The 19,327-nt window shown below is 38.2% G+C and overlaps 1 protein-coding gene across 1 annotated transcript in view; it reads left to right on the top strand.

Moving 5' to 3' along the window:
• Positions 1 to 8,371: 8,371 nt before the first annotated feature.
• LOC311184352 (armadillo repeat-containing protein 3-like) overlaps positions 8,372 to 19,327 on the top strand; it is a gene marked incomplete at both ends in the record, with an annotated part of 33,630 nt that continues 22,674 nt past the window's right edge. Inside the window, 4 exons of the mRNA XM_084254289.1 lie at positions 8,372 to 8,419; positions 11,512 to 11,629; positions 14,607 to 14,732; positions 18,918 to 18,986. Coding sequence (XP_084110415.1) covers positions 8,372 to 8,419; positions 11,512 to 11,629; positions 14,607 to 14,732; positions 18,918 to 18,986 — 361 coding nt within the window. The remainder of the gene's footprint in view (positions 8,420 to 11,511; positions 11,630 to 14,606; positions 14,733 to 18,917; positions 18,987 to 19,327) is intronic.

The raw sequence follows: 19,327 nt of genomic DNA, 5'->3' as shown, positions 1-19,327 counted from the left end.
GGTGGGGGACGGGTGTTCTATGCTTCCAAAATACAAACAACAAAGTAAATCAACATTATCTCAATAAAACAAACAAACAAAACCCAGTTCTTTCACAGATAGGGTTTTAGGAACAGCTTTTTTTTTAATGTTAACACTTTAACCTACAATGAAAACATTAACACACACATTTAAGCATTATTCCAAATATATCTTACTTGCTTTAACATATTTGTTTAGCACTTTAAATATCTTATCTCAAGAACTTTGCTTTTGTACCTCTTTGCAGATCAAATGGTTTTCCAAATCATTTTTCTTTGAGTTGTCTAATCAGGTCTGTTCACAGGAACACTTTGTAATACCTGTTGATTCATCAATTATTTTCTGATTTAACTGTCTTCTAGATTAGTGTGATCTCTATGTCATCTCATAAGGCATAATGTATCTACTACTAGTGCTTTTTTTTAAAGTAACCTTGTGTCTATTACTTCATATTGATGATCTCAAAAATAGGTCATTTTTTATGTAGGCTGATGGATTATGCTGCAATGGTTTGTGTGACTTGACTTCAGCTATGAAGTATCAGATACAGGTATAATTATGATTATATAAAATAATTTCATGTTTTTTGAGTTTGCAGGTGCTTTAACAAGTTCAAATGTTTTTCTTTTTAAAATGTAAGTTTGTGGCTTGGAGCTGGTCTGATTTACTAGGCATTATTGTTTCACTTGATTAACTTTTCCAAGACAAAAATATAAGGCTAAACAGGAAAAGAATTAATGGCAAATATAAATACTTACTTCATATAATCCTCATTATTCTGCATGAAAGTGACTTACACTTTTTCATTTCTTGGCTTTCTTGTTTGATCATTTCTGCAGTATGTTTTTCTCCTGAACGTTACTGAGATATAATTGGCATGTTACATTGAACAAGTTTAAGGTGTAAAGTGTGAGGATTTGATGCAATATGTAGTATGAAATGATTACCACAATAAGGCTAGTCAAGATATCCCTCACCTAATATCACTAATTACCATGTTGTTGTTGTTTCTATTATGATGAGAATGTTAAAGCAGTACTCTCAGAGCAACATAAGTGTACTATGTGTTACTCACTGTAGTCATATGCTGCACCGTAGATCACTAGAACTTATTCATCTTATAACTGAAAGTCTGTACCCTTTGACCAGTGCTTCTTCCCTATTTACCCTGATCCCTCAGTCCATAGCAACTACTATTCTATTCTTTAAGTTTAGTTATTTTAGACTACACATGTGAGACTGTATAGTAGTCATTCTCTCACTCATTTCACTTAGCATAATGCTCTCAAAGTCCATTCTTGTTGTCACAAAAAGCAGGATTTCATCGTTTTTATGGCTGAATAAATGTGCATGTTTTCTTTATCTGTGCATTTCTTTTTTTTAAAAAAAAGATTTATTTATTTATGCATACAATTGCTAGGGTACAGGCCAGAGATATGGGGGTGGTGGTGAGAGGATCCACCAGAGACAGAGTGGGAAACAGAACAGGCCGACTGACTGAAATACACTGCTGAGGGGAGCAGCAGGTGAGACAGGAGAGGTCTGCTGCGCCATGTGGGTTTCTCCCTGGCCAGCTGGCCAGGGATCGAACTTGCACTGCAGAGGCTGTGGATTGCTTCGTAGTGCTGTGCTTAACCCCTTGTGCCACCAGGGAGGCCCTATCTGTGCATTTCTTGATGAACATGTCATAGGTAATTGCCATGTTTTGGTGATTGTAAATAATTCTGAAAGTTTAGCCTCGTGTCAGTTGCTTGACCTCTCACAACGATGCTATAAGTCTCCAGTTCCCTGCAATCGAATTTCAAGTGACACAGTGATTGCAACCAGATGTGGTTGTTGACCTTAGAAGATTAAAGACGTAAATCTGGGACTGGTTGTTTGACCTGGTTGAACTTGAAAACAGTGAAGATCTGCTTATTTTAAAAGGATCTTATTGGATACTGCAGTAACTAATGGAGACACACAGAAGTAACTAATGGAGACAGGTTTGACACACAGAATAGCTACTGCTATCCCACAGTGTGGTGGACAAAAGGACTATGGGGTATGGGATGGGGGAATTACTTTTGATTGTACTTAGTTATTCAGAGACAGAAAAATGACAGGATTAGAGACTTAAGATCTTAGTGAATGCCATAGCCAGAGACCAAACTAGCCTATAACTGTCACACAGTGATAATCTTATTTCTTGTAACCACAGACTGGATCTGTACATTTATAATTTATTGTATGTGTTGAATTCAAAGCTTCACTGAATTCAAACAGTGACCAATCCAATAGCAATTAGCAACCATGTTGTTAGCTAGGTAATGGTCTGCAAATTTCATTTTCCTCCATAATAAACCTGGAAAGAAAATATTTCCAAATTATGTAGATGATAACTGACTTGTAGCCAGAATATAGGGAGAAGTCTTACAACTCAATGTCATAGTAAGACAGTTAAAAGTAGGAAAATATTTGAATATATACTTAACAAAAAGAAGATATAGAAATGGCAAACAAGTACATAAATAAATATGAGTTTATCATCATTAGTCATGAAGGAAATGAAAATTTAAACCAGAAGATACCACTCCTAGAATGGCTAAAATTAAAAGGACTGACAATATCAAGTGTTGTAGAACATATGAAGCAACTGGATCTCTCAGTCATTGCTGGTGGGAATGAAAATATAGCATAGCTCCTTTGAAAAGCAGTTTGGCAAGTTCTCATAACATCAAATATACACATGGCATATGACCCAGAAATTCCATTCTTGGGTATTTTCCAAAGGAAGGAGAAACATATGTTCACACAAAACCCCATGTATAAATGTTTATAGCATATTTATTTATAACAGTCCAAAACTGGAAAGAACCCAAACGTCCATCAACCAATGGATGGATGTTATATTCATAGATCCATGGCAGTGCACTACTGCTCAGCAACAGAGAGACAAGCTATTGTAATGGGCACATGCATTGTAATGGGCAAATCTCAAAAGCACTGTGCTAAATTAAAGAAGCCAGATTAAAAAGGCAACAAGTTGAGTGGATCCATTAATAAGAAATTCAAGAAGCAAAATGATATCACAAGTTCCAAGTGGAACAGAGAAAGAGGTTTAAATTCAAAAAGACATGAATGAAATTGGATGATGGCAATGTTTGTCTTCATTATGGTAATGGTCAAACTACTATCAACATTTGCCAACACCATCCTACTGTATATTGGAAAATGAATTGGACCCCTCCCCACAATAGACATGTATAGAAAAAACTAAGTATGTGAAAACCTAAAACATGAGTTTTAATTATTTCATAAATTATTTGTAATTTCTTATAACATTATATCTTTAGGGTGGACTAGCATGATACATTGATTCAGAATATTATTTTAAGAGTCAAGCTGACCTCACTCTAAGTTCTGACTCTACCATTTATTAGTGGAGTGACCTTATGCCAACTACTTCAGTGTGAGGGTCATTCAAGAGAGATGTGTTTTGCTAAAGTCAATCAAAGAGTATTTTATGAGATGGCATTTGAACTAGGATGAATAAGTGGAAATGAAAGCATATGCTGGGAATTGCACAACTTACAAAACACAACAAACCCAGGGGAACAGGGATGGTTTGGTTGGTAGTCCTCACCCTAGACCAAAAAGCAGACATACTGGGAGAAACAATAACAGAAGATTTACTTACAAAAGGAGTGAGAAAATGAAGAAGGAAGAAGAAGGAAAGGGGGAAGGAGAGTAGAGGAGGGGAGAGTGCATACTTATGGCTAGTAGGTGGTCAAATGTTGTCTTTCCTTTCCCTGCTAGCGTCCTGGTAAGTAGAGCCAGAGGTCCAAGCAAAAGACACACTTGGCAAGCTGGTGGCTTCTCCAAAGACAACCATCCTCACCGGTAGCTTAAGTACCAAAGTCCCAGGCCAACAACAATTGCCAAAACTATAGCAACTTAACTGCCAAAACTGCAGATCTGCCCCTGTTTCCCATCAGCTCCTCCTCGGGGGTAGAGTCTGGAAAGCTGAAGTTGTGCCTCATTGTTCCTCTTACACTTGCACGTCACCAGGCAAGTGCTACACAGATAGAATGGGGATGGGACAGAGAGATTCAAATACCAGGTGAAGTGATTTTGACTTATTTAGGAAGCTGCCGAAGTTTGAAGAGAGAGAAGTAACTAGAGCAATAATTTCTGGAAAGTTCTGTCTGTGTTATGCTGAAAGAACCAAAGAGAGAAACCAAAATCATCAGAAAGTTAGAAGTGAAGACCTGGACTGGAGTGTCAGTAAGAATTTAAGAGAAGGAATAAATAGGGGACAAAATGATTGGAGCTGGGGGATTGGCAGAAAGGAGAGAAGTAGTGCTTTGAAGGGAAATGATAAATTCTGTGAGAACAGACTGGACACCCTGGTGCATAGAAAGTTGGCAAGGCAGGGGGCAGCTTAGGGGAATCTGGGCAGGAAGTGGCGATTTGGAAGTCATTTGCACAGAGACTGTTGCTGAGGCCAGCAGTAGCATCACAACGTGAGACTCCACAGCCAGTCCTCTGCTGAAGCTGCGGTGTCAGCTGATTGTGTTCAAGTGGATTGACCAGCAACTAGGAATAGGAGGCTTCGCAGTGTCTAACCGGCCCCAAAGCACAAGGCTCAGAGAACTGAAGATGCACACTGCTGTTTCCCCAAAGTGCCCACTAAGCAAGCTCTTCTGGAGCGGCTCTAAGTGCGCTCCTTGGAAGCGCGCACCCCGCGTTATGCGCAGGTGCGGACTTGTGTTGCGTAGCAACCAGGGACAACAGTGGACTGGGAACCTGGCTCGGGCAGTTGAGGTGCACTTTGTGAGTTCTGCGGAGCGGTTGCTTGGCTGCACCTTCTGGCAGGTAAAGGCAGACTGTCTATCCACGCGGTTTGGAGAGGCCCAGGGTAGAGGCCCTAGCAAAACCCGTGCCCCGCGGATGGGAATCTCTAGGGCAACTCAGGGAAGGAACCCATTATTAGTGGTTGTCAGTTCACAGTGTTAAGACAGGGGTCAGGGTGGGTCTCATAAGCGTCCTGGAAGTCTATTTTTTTGTTTGTTTATTTTAGTTAGGCCCATAGAAGTTTGTCTTATATAACCTATAGGCCATTTTAGTGGAAAATGTAGTAAACAATATAGTTTCAATATAATTATGCAGTTTTGAAAGCATATTCCAACAAAATTATATACAAATCCATTTGATATGTAGAAAGCAGTGATTCTTTATGGACCTTTCTGGGAATGCTTGACATTATAGAAAGGTGGCAGTATACCTAGTTTCATTTAAAGAGAAAGGCTTTATTTTTTTTTGTACAACTGAATTTTTATGGGCCACCTCTTATTTGAGACCTCCAGAGGGGATCTGAGTCTCAGAGCGTCTATTATATCAACTGAGTAATTCAAGAAGTGGGTTCCCACTTGTTCTAGCCCTCCTCTCCTTTAAGTCTTCTCAAAAGTTATCCCCATTAGAAAACATTAAAAAAATATGTATATAGTAGCTGAAAGTTCACAAAGAAATCCAAGTTACCAATAAATTCATGACAAAAAGTGTGTCATGATTCCAAAAAATTGTAAACATGCTCAACAACAGGAGACTGACTAGCTAAATAGAGGGTTTTATTTTTTTTGGGGGGGGGGTTTTGTTTTTTTTTTAATATATTTTTTTAAGATTTATTTATTTATTTATACAAGCACTGGGTACAGTCAGAAGCACGGGAGGGTGAGAGAATTCACCAGAGCCAGAGTGGGGAGCAGAGCAGGCAGAAGGACCGAAGTACACTGCTGAGGGGAGCAGCGGGCAGCAGGAGGGGTCTGCGCACCAGGTGGGACCCTCCTCCAGTGGCCGGGGAGCAGCCGGGAATCGAACCGTCGCTGCAGTGCCTGCGGGCAGCTTCGCAACCCAGCGCTCAACCGCTGCGCCACCGGGGAGGCCCTAAATAGAGGGTTTTAAATGACATGATATGCTGATCCATGGGAGGTGTTTGGAGCAGTGAATGGAGACTGAGATTTCATGAACTAGTCCATTACTTTAAAAATGTAGTAAAAAATGGGAAGTTGAGTATGAAGGATAGAGATCCAGATGGGATGGTAAAATATCTCTAGAAAACACATAGAATTTTTTCAAAGTATTGCTGATTTCCCTGAACTGATTTCTGGTTGATTTTTATTTTATTTGATGTACCCTTCTCTGCTTTCCAAATTTTCCATAATAAATTCCCCATATATGTGGACACAGGAACAGATTAAAAGGTCAATTTTATTTATATTTGAGCACAATAAAAAAAATCAACAGGCAGGTGTAAAATAGTCAAGGCAAACTGGGTTAGTTGCTTCAAAAAATTGTAGAGATCTTCTTAAGTTGACATGCCTGCTGCTGTAAGAGAAAACAAATATTCAAAGAATAATGTGAGTTCATTTAGTTGACCTACATCCCTATTTCAAACTATGAATATAGTTTGAATATTCATTTTAAGGAGAAAGTTTTTTTTAACCCTTAGGGTCATTTTTGAGGCTCATTGACTCTCACTTATGTCAGCTGTAAACTTTCTCCCCTATTATCCTATACTTGATATAGGATAATAAAAATGGTAATAAAAATATAAACTAGTTTTGTATAGCAGTGCTTGTGACCAGCTCCATCACTATAATCCTCTAAGTTTAGGCTTTTCCAGCCTCTATAATTGACACTACACAATTACTCAAAACAACTCTCCTGAAATAAGTTTCTCAGTGAAAATCAGATGGTTTAAAGCAGCTCTACCCAGGTGTAATTTACAGCCTCCGAATATTGTTCATTAAGAATTCCTTTGTAAATCATATCATATGATAAATCATATCATATTTACAAAGGCTATCATATCTTGGAACTGCTTATAAGGTGCTATAAAATCTCTTTGGTCCCTAGATATTAATCAAATAATAGATTTTCATTTGTCCCAAATAGTTTCTGTGTGTCTGCCTGAAACATTACAGGAACAAGTCCTAGGGTCTGTGCTTTTCAAGCACCTATTTACAATGTTTTAGATTTGAAAAAAAAATTCAAAATATGAAAATAAAATCGAATGATTCAATGTTTTTATTAATATTAAAATTTCATTACACTTGAAAATAATTTGCTCACTTTGGAGGATTTCCCAGATGCTTGTTCTGATTGCTAGGTAATTTTGATTGGAAAATTTAAAAAAAATTATGGTTAAAATCATATTTAATGAGGGGTGTGGGTGCATTTTAACATATTTGATATAGTGTGAAGTAGTGCAACACAGAGTGAGCTTGCCTGGTCCCTCAAAGATCTTGAAATTTAACTCACCTGAAGATGGTGACCTAGAATTGATGCCTTTTGGCAGTCCCTGTGACTGATTATGAGCATGTGGATTTTAAAAGTATGTGATAAATTCTGGTATGCCTCTCTCCTGCTAGGAGTTGCTTTTGTTCCTTAACAGAACATCCAAATTAACCCTGGCCGTGCAGAGTCTCTTCAATGATTTTCTACTTTCCAAGATTTTTCTTGAGACTAAGTAATTCCTTGAGACTAGAATATATCATCTGAGATTGCCTTAATGCCAAACATAACCCCCAGACTCTCATTAGAGAAAACTTAAGATTCTTGGGGTTATTCTGATAGAGTCAGCAACATCTTGGAAGGTTCTCTGTACCCAGATGGAGTTCCTGCCCTGGTAAATCAACAGTGTATATTCCTCCTTTGACTTTTGGACAGGTGGAAGAGAGTCTTGCTAGAAGACTTCAGTTTCCTGAGAATATATCTTTTCAGGTTCCCAATTACATTTTCACTGAGCTGTGGATTATATTAGAAAAGAGTATTTGTTATCTGGGGAAATGACAAATGTTAATGTGGTATCGGTAGATCTTGGATACTAACTACAGAAAATCATTAACTCTCATGTACAGAGACAATGACTTTTACAAATATTGATGCCTGCTGTGTACTAGGCACTGTTCTAGGGGTTTGGGATAGATCAGTGTAAGAAAGAAGACAATAATCCCACCCTTTGTAAAAAAAAAATTTTTTTTGCAGATCTTGCAGTCTCCCAAGCTTTATGTAAATGACCTATAAACTATTTCTATTATGTAAGTAAACATTATGTTACTGACATTTTCATCTTTTCAAACTAACGTATTTCCTCTTTGGAAGCTTGAACAAATCATAGTTTGAAATAGGGATGTAGGTAATATATTTGTACATATGCAATAAACTCTACATATTTTCTTACTGTATATTTCTAGGTAAACTTTAAGGGAACAAATTAATTTCCTCTTGAGGACACAGGTAGCTGAGAAACTTGTACATATGTAATATACAAAGGACACTTTAACTGCTGATTGCTCCTCTTTCCAAAATGGGTAAAAAGATAAAGAAGGAAGCAGAACCTACTTATAAGGATGTGGTAAGTTTCTGATTTGAATGCTAGTCGCACATTAACAACTGGTTTTAAAAATAAATTGTTCAAACAGTTTGGCATGTACCAGTGTGTCCATAAGTGTATGGTGGCAGAAGTCCAAAGTCTGAGTAATGGTAACATTACTCAGAAAAATCTAACGTTATATAAACACATTTACAGCATTGCTATCACAGAATTAGCACAGTTAGGGAGTAATTATTAGTGTTTCCACTCTGGATGGCATGTTTATAAGCTGTGTCAATGAATAAATAGTTTTGATTATTCTCTTAAATACATTTACATTTGCCATTCCCTCATTAGTGTTAATTATCCAAATGAGTTTTCAAAAATACTGGAAGTCATGCTATAATATTAGATGTATATAATGGTGTCTGAAGATGACCAGTTGGACATTAGAAGTCCTGTGTTTTCCAGATCTCTGGGCTCATCATCTTTATCTCTGCCAGAGGCTTAAGTAATGCCTTCCCCACAACACAGAAATAGAACATGACCTTGGAAAATTTTCATTTCAGAAAATTATTTTGAAACAGACATGTGGCATGTTTTCATCACATAAATGTTAGTGGGGACCGATAAGTATAGTCAACAGACTCAAGGGCTGTACAGCTTGAAGGAACTTGAGCCGACTGTTGGAATCTCCCTGAGAGCTCTGGACCATGGTGGTTACACTGTGAGCTTGGTCACAGCTCTGCCTCTTACAGACTTGTGGTGTTGGAGCTACCAAATTTGTCCAAGCTGTTTCAGTTTTTCTTAATCTCTAAAATAGGATTTGTATTGTTCGGCTCATTTTGCTTGTTGTATGAATTAAAATAGCATATAAAGTTCTCAGTGCCTGGTATTAAAGGTAGTACTCAGTAAATTTATGGGAATCCCTTCCTCCATACCCCCCTGCGCACACACACTCTAAGTAACTACTTATATATAATTCTTCTTCCATAGTTGGGAACAAAGGCATCCCTCTGCCCAGGTCTAGGAAAGCTTTGTGGAGGTGATCATTTTGGTCTTTGATGGTGTTTCTGTAGTCTGACTGCTCACATTTGGACATAGTACTAAAACATCCCAAATTATCTTAGTTTTTTAATTGAATTCTAGTTTTGTATTACCTCTTTTTGCTGCAAAATAGCATTATTAACATGTTATTACTAGAAACTGTACTCATGATTTCAGTGCATGATGACAAACATTTTCTGATCAAATTTAGAATTAAAGGACTGTTAAATAATAAGTATATCTGTCCTAGAATACTGCTGTAATTTTATAATGTTTTGTAGATATTGTCCTCTGTTTTTCAATCCTTAGGAGCCACAATCAAGGGTTTGAGAAACAATTCTAATCCTAGCTTAGCAAAACTCTAGCTGTCTTTTCACAACAGCCTTGGTGGCAGCCAGGGACGTATGTACCAGTCACCAATGGTCCTTGATACTGCCTTTCCCAAGGGTTCAGCCACCTTTCCCCTACTCTGACTTCATGTAATGAAACTGATAGATTGGTATTCAAGTATCTAATGGCTTTTCTGCATTTTTAAATCCTAGTCTGTCAAAACAGTATATACCACAATTTAAAGTAACTTGGAATTTATTATCCAAGGTATACCTCTTCAGAGTCTATGAAAAGTCATTTGTACAATTATAAGTGAAATTTGTAAAAAGGGGAGGTTTGTAATTGCTTGAGAACATAAACTTTTCTGTCAAGTAGTGGTGATTTTCTTCTTAAATATTTCCAATAAAAAAACATTTTTTTGCAAAGTGTTTTTTTGATAGTCTTTCATCTACTTTTAAAAATATGAGACAGAAAGAAAAGCGTTTGGTGATATGCATGTCTTTTTCAAATGTGAATAATAACATAGACAGATATAAATTTTTAGAGCCATACCCTTTTCACTTTGAATTTTATTGTTTTACAAGAGTTGGAACGAAAAGATCTATGTAATTTTCTGACACCTTCCCTTGCCTTGTTATTCAATATTATTTTTGCTTCCTATTATATATTTTCTATTTAATCAAGCTCCTGTTTCATCCTTCAGAAATACAACGTTCATTTCCATATCAAACCTTCTTAGCGTTATTCCCCCCATTTGAATATCCTTCCTCCTTATTTCAACTTACCTCATTTTATTCATTCTTTAAAAATATTTAATATTCTACCACTTTTAGGAAACTTTCTCCATGTACTTCTTCCTCATACAACATAAATTGTCTTTGATATATGTTTTTGTATTTCATAGGATCTTGGAACTTTATATTATAAGATATCAAAAGCAAAAATACAATACCCTCATCTTTCAGATTAAGGACAGTGAGTCAGTTACATGTGTAACTGATATAACCCCCAATCACTTGGTTGTTATTGCTCATTTCAACCACATGAATCCCCAAGATCTCAGGGCAATAGGTTTTCTTAGAGTCCTATACATTTTCTTTATACTACATTGTAATTTCCCCATTCCAGAATTTATCCAATTTGATATTTTGAATCATGCTGTTATTTTTATTTTATATTTTGGCACATAATGTTGTCTTTCAGTTGATTTACACAGGTAGTTCCTGCTATTCCAGAAAGAATATAGTGGTTGGAAAGCAGGCACTGATTATTTAGACTATAGGAAATCTGATACAGGTACTCAGGGATTCTTATGTAATTACTAAGAATTACAGTCACATAAGTTGTTTAATGACTATATATTATTTGCCAGACAATCTGCTAAGCGTTATATGTGTTCTTCAATGCTCCCTGTAATGCTTTGAGATAGGTATATTAAGCCCATTGTATAGAAAGGAAAACTGCAATTCTAGCAGCTTAAAGGACTTGTTTGATTCCATATGATTAAGTTGAGACTAGGTGTTTCAAATTCTTTGCTCTTCATGCCAGATTCCAGGAGTTCCACAGCCACCAATGTTAACAACGGTCTATGTCAGTGATATTTTAAAAAAGATACTTTAAAAAATAAAAACCTTACAATGCACTCAATGGGCAGTGACCACCTTATTTTGCTAAGATTATGTTTTCTTCTATATCATTTTTTATGTGATTTTTAAAGCTCAAATATGAACCTGATTTTTTTTCTTTCTGCATTTCAGTTTGATCCATTAACAATTGAAAGCAAAAATGTAGCAACTGTGGTGTTAATGCTTAATTCTCCAGAGGAAGAAATTTTGGCAAAAGCATGTGAAGCAATTTATAGATTTGCTTTAAAAGGTTTGGATTTTTCAGTTTATGTATTTCATTAATGTCTTAAAATATTTACTACAAAATGGGCACTTTTCTCCCTAATCTTTATCTTAATTCCTGTCAAAAGAATTCTTTCTGACAACCAGACTGTCATAATGTACTATCTGACAGGGCTGTATCTCCCTAAGTGCCTAACTTCATCTTAAGGAATAATTTAGTCACTGGATAAAATAATAGTCGTTTTGAAGGTTTTCTTGTAGTTTAAAAAATTGTGTCATAGGAGTTGACGAACTCACAATAGTCAAAGCTAGAACAATTTGAGTAACAAAATAACAAAATATTAGATTATAACCTCAAAGTAGAAAATTTTATCCATGGATATACTAATATTTAAAAAGTTTGTGTAAGCAAATAGATGGGGAGAAAAGACAAGTCTCCCATGCAAAAGAATTCCAAATGATATGTCAGTACTTCAAGGAGACAGAATATAACTTCCTATTCTTTAGGTTTGGGCAATGCACAGTGACTTATTTCCAAGAGTACAACATAGAAACAGGGAAAAAAGAGTAAGCATACAGTGGAGAAACCTGACAAATACTACCCCAAGTAGGTGATTGCAGTCAACATCAGTAGTGACAGTCATGGCAATAATATATGCTGTCCCTGACATGATAGAATGAAAATTATACTTTATTGTTATTTTCCCAAAAACCTGCATAACCCTAATCTTATTGTGATATAAAAAAAATTGTATTAATACCTAACCAGTAATCCTCAAAACACTCATAGTTACCAAATTAAGAAAAGTTAAAGAAATTCTAACTAAGATGCTAAGAATACATGATGGCTTAGTGTCACAGGTGACCTGGATAGGATCCTGGGACATTGAAAGACATTAGACAAAAACTAAAAATCTGAATACATTTTGGACTTTCAAAATAATGTATCAATGTTGGTACAAATATTTTAACAAATGTGCCTGCTAATGTAAAATACTAGGGGAAACTGGGTGTTGGGTATGCAGGAACTCTATGTACTATCTTTATGATTTTTGTGTAAAGCTATAACTGTTGTAAAAATAAAGGTTTTGGGCCTCCCCTGGTGGCACAGGGGTTGAGCGCTGGGCTGCGAAACTGCCCACAGCCTCTGCAGCGCCGGTTTGATCCCTGGCGGCCAGCGAGGGTCCCACATGGCACGCAGACCTCTCCTGCCGCCTACTGCTCCCCTCAGCAGTGTATTTCGTCACTCTGCCTGTTCTGTTTCTGGCTCTGGTGAATTCTCTCACTCCCCCGCTTCTGACTGTAACCTAGTGCTTGTATAAATAAATAAATAAATCTTTTAAAAAAAGGAAAGCATCTATTTAAAAATAAATAAATAAATAAATAAAGGTTGTTGAAAATTATAAATGATTAGATTGACAGGTTTATTTGTTCTGTTTATTCCAAATGGTGATAAAATTAGATTCTATTGTATAACATTTTAATTGAGACTATTTGGAAGATGTTTAGGGTAATTTTATATTTTTAAGAAAACATTTAAATTAAGAGAGGAGATATTTTATTTTGTTTATTCTTTTATTTATGTTTGTTTGTTTATTTATTTATTTATACAAGCAGTGGGTACAGTCAGAAGCGTGGGAGGGTGAGAGAATTCACCAGAGCCAGAGCAGGGAGCAGAACAGGCAGACTGACGAAGAAGTACACTGTGCGCGATGTGGGACCCTCGCCCTGTGGCCTGGGATCGAACTGGCGCTGCAGAGGCTGCGGGCAGCTTCACAGCCCAGCGCTCAACTACTGCGCCACCAGGGGAAGCCCAGATATTTGATTTTAAATGAATGATACTTCAAACATTGTTCTGGGGCTTGAATGAGCGAAAAACAAATCAATCATCTAGCAAACGGTAAAATACCTTGCTAAGTCACTCCGGTCATCACTGCAATTCTAGATAAAAAACAAAGTGCTTCTAAAAGGAAGACTCATGTGTTGGTTGTGTAGAATTCTAGGTCAATTTTCAGAGACATCAGATTATGCAGCGAAGGGAGCATAATTCCCATTCAATCTTATAGCAAAGTCATATGTCATCAGACTGTCTATGTATCTGATCATCTCTTTTTATATGACATGAGGTTAAAAAAATAGTAAGGCAAGAATTTTCTGTGAAATATAAAACTCTTTTTAAGTGTTTTTATTTTTTTTATACATGAAGTATTTTCTGAAATTGAAAACTTAAGTTAACCAGGACTTACATATTATTCCAAACTTTGATATTTGATATTTGAATGATAGAATGATATTTGAATCATTACGATGTGGACACTGCTTCTACAGTTAGACTGGACTCCGACCCTAACTAATCTCTGTTTCTGGGACCTCTGTGCCTACATCCACAAGTTACCTGGTGGTTCACTTCTGTGCATGCAAGGCACACCTTGCATAACATCATAGCGTATGTAATCACAGTGTTGAAAAGTGAGCCCCCAAACTCCATCACAAACTCTTGAAATTAAAGTGGGCCTATGTGTGTTAATTATTAAAATTAGTTATGCAGTTATGCAACTGCTGTTGCCATTGCATGAATGGCAGGCACTGTGCTGGACACTGAGGCTAGGAGAGCACAGAACAGACTGGGTATCTGTCCTCATGCAAAGTTAAGTTTCAACAGAGTAGGCAAACAAAGCGTGGAGGTCAGAAAGTGGATGAAGAAAATAAAGTAGGGTAAAGAGGGATGGGATCAACTGGAATATGGAGTTAACACTAGATAGTGTGGTTAGAGAGACCCCTCTGAAAAACTGTGAGCTAAGGAACTGAGTGAGGAGAGAAAGCAGCTTTCAAAACAAAAGAAGGAGAGCAGCAAATGTCCTGGATGCCTGGGCCCTAAAGTTTATTTTGAGTGGAAGCAAATAATGTGAAAGGCATGTGAAAGGCAAATAAGAAATTGCAATGGCACAAAAAAAATTTGATGAGATTGGTGCCCATGTATGATTTTAATTTATCTGTTATATCAGGTGAGGAAAATAAAGCAACCCTCCTTGAACTTGGAGCTGTGGAACCTTTAACTAAACTGCTCACCCATGAAGACAAAATTGTCAAAAGAAATGCTAATATGATATTTGGAATCCTGACTTCTAATAGTAAGTATCAACTTTATTTATTTATTTATTTATTTATTTTGAAAGATTTATTTATTTATTTATACAAGCACTGGGTACAGTCAGAAGCGTGGGAAGGTGAAAGAATCCACCAGAGCCAGAGTGGGGAACAGAACAGGCAGATGGATCGAAATACACTGCTGAGGGGAGCAGCGGATGCAGCAGGAGAGGTCTGTCACGCCATGTGGGACCCTCTCTAGTGGCCGGGGATCGAACTGGCGCTGCAGAGGCTGCGGGCAGCTTTGCAGCCCAGCGCTCAACCACTGCGCCACCAGGGGAGGCCCGTAAGTATCAACTTTAAAAAATACTGGAATAATCTCATGTAATGCATTATCCTTTCACATTTACTTTTAAGTGATTCACATTCATTTTATTCAAGGTGACTTTAATGATAAAGAAACGTTAAGGAAGTATAATACAACAAATGTATGATTTCATATGTTAAGAGGAAAATTTTAAATATAAAAATATGTACAGATATATTCATGTGAAAACTCTTGACATTGATGAGGTAGTATGTTCCAGTTTTAAAAGTTGGTGGATCAGTCACCACCTCTTAAAATTAAAAGATTTTTCTTAAAAGATTTTTCCTCACATTAGTATAATGTAATGTGTATGCTTAAATGCAAGTTACACTTCACCTGTATTTTGTAGTAAAGGAAGCCCAGAAGAGCTTTGATACATTTATTTTGTTGAAACTGGAAACTACATTTTGCCAAAAACAAATTTAGCCTTCTACAAATTCCTTCAATCAGATGTATTACTTGTTTATATTTTTTGTTTTTTTTTTTTTTAAGATTCATTTATTTATTTATACAAGCACTGGGTACAGTCAGAAGCGCGGGAGGGTGAGAGAATTCACCAGAGCCAGAGCGGGGAGCAGAGCAGGCAGAAGGACCGAAGTACACTGCTGAGGGGAGCAGCGGGCGGCAGGAGAGGTCTGCGCGCCATGTGGGACCCTCCTCCGGTGGCCGGGGAGCAGCCGGGGATTGAACCGGCGCTGCAGAGGCCGCGGGCAGCTTCGCAACCCAGCACTCAACCGCTGCGCCACCGGGGAGGCCCTATATTTTTTGTTTTTTTTTTTTAAAGATTTAATTTATGCATTCAAGAACCTGGGTGTAGGCCAGAGATGTGGGAGGTGAGAGGATTCACCAGAGACAGAGTGAGGAGCAGAAACTAGGCAGATCTGCTGAAATACACTGCTTAGGGGAGCAGTGCACCAGACAGGAGAGGTCTGCTGTGCCATATGTGGATCAGCTCCCCGGCCGGGGATCAAACTCATGCTGCAGTGGCTGGCGATAGCTTGAAAGTGCTGAGAATTTAATCCCTGTGCCACCCGGGGGGGGCCTAACTATTTTTGTTTTTAATATGATAGAGTAACAGTATTAGTTAATATATGCTGTTAACGTCTACAAGAATATCAGCAGGACCAAGCCATGCCAATAAAGGCAGTCCCTGATTAATGACAGTGGTGATTCCATAATGTGTCTGTGCCAAGTATGGGTCACACATGACAGGTCACTTAAGTTACTTTGCTAAATATTTTTGCCAGTTGGAACTGCTGTCTTCTTTTACCTGCCAGTTTATATTTCACTCAATAAGGTCTTTTAACCCCAGAGAGTCATATGATGAAGTAAGTTTAAGAGACAGTTCATCAGGAGCCTTGTTTTTTTTTTTTAATTTTTTAAAATATTTATTTATTTATGCATACAAGAACTGGGGTACAGGCCAGAGGTGTGGGGGGGGGGATGAGAGGATTCACCAGAGACAGTGGGGAACAGAACAGGAAGAATGACCAAAATAGACTGCTGAGGGGAGCAGCAGGTGAGTCAGGAGAGGTCTGCAGCACCATGTGGGTAGCTCCTTGGCCAGGGATCAAACTCGTGCTTCAGTGGCAGCAGATGGCTTCATAGGTTGCATCTTAACCCCTTGCACCACCAGGGAGGCCCCTCATCAGGGGCCTTGTAAGGAGCAGTAACCTTTGAAACCCAGACTTTACATCACTTAAGGCAATCTGAAGACCTTACCTTTTTAGGGAAAGACGATGTAAAAGAATATATAAAGTTGAGAATAAATTAATTGGTTAATATTATGACACGAAAAAATTGTGAATATGAATCCAGTTAAGGGGCCTCCCTGATGGCCTTCAGAATCCTCTGAAGAAAACATTTAACTTGTTAAGTCTTGACCTGAGTTCAAGCCTCTGCCAGGGAGCCAACTCACATATGGCACAGCAGACCTCTCCTGTCTTGGCCACTGCTCCCCTTAGCAGTGTATTTAAGTAAATCCACCTTTTCTGCTTCCCACTCTGTCTCTGGTGAATCCTATCGCACTCCAAAACTCTGGCCTACATCCTAGTTCTATGCCAAAAAAAAAAAAAAAAAAAAAAAGAATCGGGCCTCCCTGGTGGTGCAAGGGGTTAAGCACCGCACTATGAAGCAATCCACAGCCTCTGCAGCACGTGTTTGATCCCCGGCCAGGGAGCAACCCACATGGTGCAGCAGACCTCTCCTGACTCACCCGCTGCTCTCCTCAGCAGTGTATTTCAGTCAATCTGCCTGTTCTGTTCCCCACTATCTCTCTGGTGAATCCTCTCACCCCCTCACCTCTGGCCTGTACCCCATCTCTTTTTCTCTTGTATGCATAAAATAAAGAAATTTTTAAAAAAGAATCCAATTAAAACAATTTTAATGTGTAGGTGCCACACTGTTCATGTGGCTCAACCACAAGTCAGAGTTCCTACTTGGTGCCATTTCTGAGAATGGTCTCTGTTGAGAAACACAGGGACAGAGATGTTTAAAGTAATGGAAGTAGTAGTTGATCCATTATTTTTGTTGACTTACCTAAAAAAAGGATTCATTGAATGATCCAGTGTCAAGAATACAGAATAGTAAATTGATCAACTGTGGCATCAATTTACAAGAATTGCTAATCAATCCTTTAAAGCTTTAGTGGGTAGATCTACTAGATCTGTTGTTGAACATCACTTGCTATTTGGACTGAATTCATATCCAGAGGGTGATTTTAAGGCACAGAGAATCCTCTGAAGAAAACATTTAACTTGTTCAGGTGAACTGAGGCAAAGTATCACACATAGATGCAGCAAGCTGGCCTCTCCCTGTGGGAGTGGATCTGCAGAGAAAGAAGGCACAGAGAACATAAGTTGACCTCGTGGTCAGTGTCACCCCAGAAACTTGAAGTGTATGGAAGGTGATTTTGGATACCACATGGAGAATGTGCTCGGATAAAATCTCTTCAGGCATGTAGACATGGACTACACATACAGCCTACAGTTAGCTAGCTGTAATTTTGCTAGCTCCCTTTAAGCTACTTTAAATAGACAGCAGAGGGGTTTTGACAGGTTGAAGAACAGCCATATCCCCGGATCCCACAGGAAAAGTTGTTCAATAAAAGCCAAGTGCTATCTACCCAGCAGTTAATGAGGAACAATTCAACCAGAGACCATCTGCTTCAGCTGAGACTAAGTGAACTCTTCCAGAATTCTGGTAATGCTAATTTTGGTTTCTATATGAAGATAATTGACAAAGAAGAAAAATTGCAAACAGAAGGAACAGCTATGTCTTCTCAGAAAAGGGGGACAAGGAATAACAGGCAAGAAGTAGGGCCATGACTGTCTCACCTTAACTAGACCAAATTAAATAATACAAAAATTAACTTTTAAAAAATCAACATACTCATCTTTGAGCATTTTTGGTAATTCTGCTAATCATATAAAATGTAAACCAGCTCTGTTAATGAAAAAGGACTCAGGATAATTCATATTTGCATTCTATACAAATTTTATTTAAATCGAAATTTTGAATTCCCTCCCCACAACAGAAGCAAGAATTACTATCATACAGTGATCAAGTGTGGGGCCAGTCAGTCAGCTGTAAAGATGGGCTCTGGAGGCCCGCCTGGCCCTGCTGAGGTTGTGTTTTCTCCTGTCTCGGGGGTGGTGCGCTCAATGATCAAGGAACATGGGCTGGAGTCCATGTGGAATCAGACAGACCCAGGCATCACATTTGACCCCACTGCTTTCTTCCTGTGTGGTTTTTACCCTGATCTGTAAAATTAGGTAATAATAGTACCTCTCTCATAAGGGCCATTCAACACACAGTCATTATTAGTATTAACTAACATTGATATTGTTTCATTTTTGTGTAGGTGATGTTAAAAAATTGTTAAGGGAGTTGGATATCCTGAATTCTGTCATTGCTCAGCTGGCTCCAGAAGGTAACTGCATCTTACCTCTATTTAAACAATGAACTGGTTTAATTTTTACATTTAATTAAACTACTTAATGAAAATAGTTCATGAAATACCAGTTATGAATTGTCATTAAAATCTCTCAAACCGGGCCTCCCCTGGTAGCGCAGTGGTTGAGAGCTGGGCTGCGAAGCTGCCCGCAGCCTCTGCAGTGCCAGTTCGATCCCCGGCTGCCTGCCGGTGAGGGTCCCACATGGTGCGCAAACCTCTCCTGCAGGCCGCTGCTCCCCTCAGCAGAGTATTTCGTCCGTGTGCCTGTTCTGTTCCCCGCTCTGGCTCTGGTGAATTCTCTCACCCTCCCACGCTTC

The sequence above is a fragment of the Talpa europaea genome (assembly GCF_964194135.1).
Source record: "Talpa europaea genome assembly, chromosome: 14".
In the NCBI taxonomy this organism is placed as follows: domain Eukaryota; kingdom Metazoa; phylum Chordata; class Mammalia; order Eulipotyphla; family Talpidae; genus Talpa; species Talpa europaea.
Note: the sequence above shows the minus strand (reverse complement) of the source record. Positions and strands in the feature narration are given on the sequence as shown.